The sequence below is a fragment of the Condylura cristata genome, unplaced genomic scaffold (genome assembly GCF_000260355.1).
Source record: "Condylura cristata isolate star-nosed mole 26May11 unplaced genomic scaffold, ConCri1.0 scaffold00006, whole genome shotgun sequence".
Lineage (NCBI taxonomy): Eukaryota > Metazoa > Chordata > Mammalia > Eulipotyphla > Talpidae > Condylura > Condylura cristata.
Window position 1 is genome coordinate 29,380,239 of NW_004567107.1, and position 2,427 is coordinate 29,382,665.

Here is a 2,427-nt window from a genome sequence, read left to right on the forward strand (position 1 = left end):
AAACCAAATGTATAATAATAGATATAGTCCTCTGGATACCTTGCTAGAGTCTTTCAAAAACTGCTTCCCTCAATTCCTCAGTTCAAAGCACTCTTTTAGAGTATCAACTGGATACTATAGGTAGTTTTTCCCCTGCTGATGGGAGAAATTGTGAAAATGACATAATCTTAATCTCACATTGCTGTTATTCAAAGTTTTTGAGACCATTCAGGATTGTTAACAGGCCAGATATGAGCTTGGCTGGGATCTTTCAAGTTTTGGAATTGAAAATGTACAAATCAAGCAGGAAATGTGGGGGCTGTGAAAAAAAAAAAAAAAAAACCAACAACAAAAAACATAAACCAGGGCAATAGCCAGCTTCAGCCCAATCATCAGATGGGACTCACCAGACGCCCATTCATCAGAAGGCTTCTGGACTTAAACCTCTGCAGAATTTCAAAATGTTTATGTCAGGCCTCTTGCCCTGCCTCTGGTACTGCCTGCTGACTGCCATCATTGACCTACACATGGTGTCGCTGAAAGAGCTGTCTGCATTTTGAAAAGCTGTAACACTGAAGCCTCTGTCACTATCACCTGCTGCACTATCACCTGCTGAGCGGTGCTGATGGTCTCTGCTGACCTGTGACGAGCACTGTTGAATATGTCCCACTGGTGTGGGAGCTGCTGCCTCCAGGAACATCATCACAATACTACCATGCTGGACTATGTCAGTCAAGCCAGATGCCATCTCCAGGTTAGCAGCTACCTGGTCAATGGACATTCAGACCATGAGGTTCTTCTCAATTTACAGCCACCTGCTGAGAGAGAGCAGCAAACTCTAGTAGATTTTATGTCTTCCTGTCAGTGCATCTTCAAACTCTTTCAGCAGAAGCCTGAATTTGCTAGTCTTCCACTTTCCCCAGACAGTCCAGTTATACATTTCTCAAGGGCTGCCACTTTCAAAAGGACCTGAGTTTGTTCTTATTCAGAAGTTTCTTTTCTTCTACCAATTTGCCACTTGAGAGATAAGGTCTTCCCAAACTAGTCATTTTGTTTTGTCCCTTTTCCAGTTCCAAAGGCAACTGAGCAATGGATGTCTGTTTTGTATTTACTTCAAGATCTCCCTGGAAAGCAGCCATTTTCTAATGGCATGTGGCTCAATTTCCTTTTTTTTTTTTAAACTCCATTGACAACATCCAACAAAAAGCTTCCAATCCCAGTATCAAAATGAAGAGCGCATAAGTTCATATGCTTCTCTCTCTCCCAACCAGCCCTGGGATTCGATTGGATATTCCAATATAGGGAAGTCATTTAAGTAATTCATGGCAATGCATACCTTGGGGCAGAGTGCCCCCAACCCACTCCAGAAGAATTATTTTTTGCAGTATGTTCTAAGTGATTTCTCAAGATCAAGGATAGTATAATTCACTTGATCTCACAGCTGTTCATTAATAAGTTACACAAATGTATAGTCACAGGTTGATGAAACTGAAAAATAACTTAGAAGTAATTTGTCTAATCTGCTTAATACCTACATATCTTAACATTCTAGTAAGTTGTTTGTGCCTGAGTTTATCAAAGAATCACTAAGATGAACTAATATCACCAAGGAACATTTATTCTGCAAGAAAAAAATAATGAACTCAGTGTTTATTGCTAAATTAAAAAAAAATTTTTTTGAGTGCTTAGTGCTTTGAATATTTTTCTTAGAAAACTACTTAATATAACCATTATTCACCTTAATGTCAGTTGCCTAGAATTAGTCCTTCCTTTATTGGATTCCTATGTACTTAAAAATTAATTTGGGGGCCCTTGCTGGTGGTGCAGCAGGTTAAGGCACAACGCTAAGAAGCTAAAGCCACTGCAGCATGAAAACCACTCCCCACCCTGGAGGTGACCCACATGGCGCGGCAGACCTCTCCTGACCCACCCGCTGCTCCCCTCAGCAATGTACTTCGCCAGTCGGCCTTTTCTGCTCCCCACTCTGTCTCTGGTGAATCCTCTCACCCCGCACCTCTGGCCTATACCCCAGTTCTGTATGCATAAATAAATAAATCTTTTAAAAAGTCCTATTAAAAAAGTTAATTTTGATTCTGGAACTCTTTATCCAGATCTTCTTAAAAGGATGTTATTTTGATTTTAACTAAAATGAATGCATCTTTTATATGAATAAATGAATCTTTTAAAAATGAATGCATCTTTTAAATGAATTTAAGTTGTGGAGAAATAATGGCAAAGTCTTAAAAGTTTAGGTATATAAAGCTTATAATCAATGGCATCTATTTGCTGAGGAGGTACAATCCTTAGAAAGAAATACATGTAAAGAACAATATCCATAATTAATTTTTATTGTTATGTCATTTAGGCATATTAACCAATTAGCACAGCATTTCATCTGACAATGGGTGTTTGAGTATATTTTTGCATTTATTATACATACAACTCAAA

General features: G+C 38.6%; 1 protein-coding gene across 1 annotated transcript; it reads right to left on the reverse strand.

Moving 5' to 3' along the window:
* Positions 1-400: 400 nt before the first annotated feature.
* CCDC127 (coiled-coil domain containing 127) lies at positions 401-1,303 on the reverse strand. Its single transcript, XM_012721245.1, is given in 6 exon segments — positions 401-884; positions 886-929; positions 972-1,103; positions 1,155-1,216; positions 1,248-1,278; positions 1,280-1,303. Coding segments are annotated over 6 exon segments (777 nt in total).
* Positions 1,304-2,427: the final 1,124 nt, after the last annotated feature.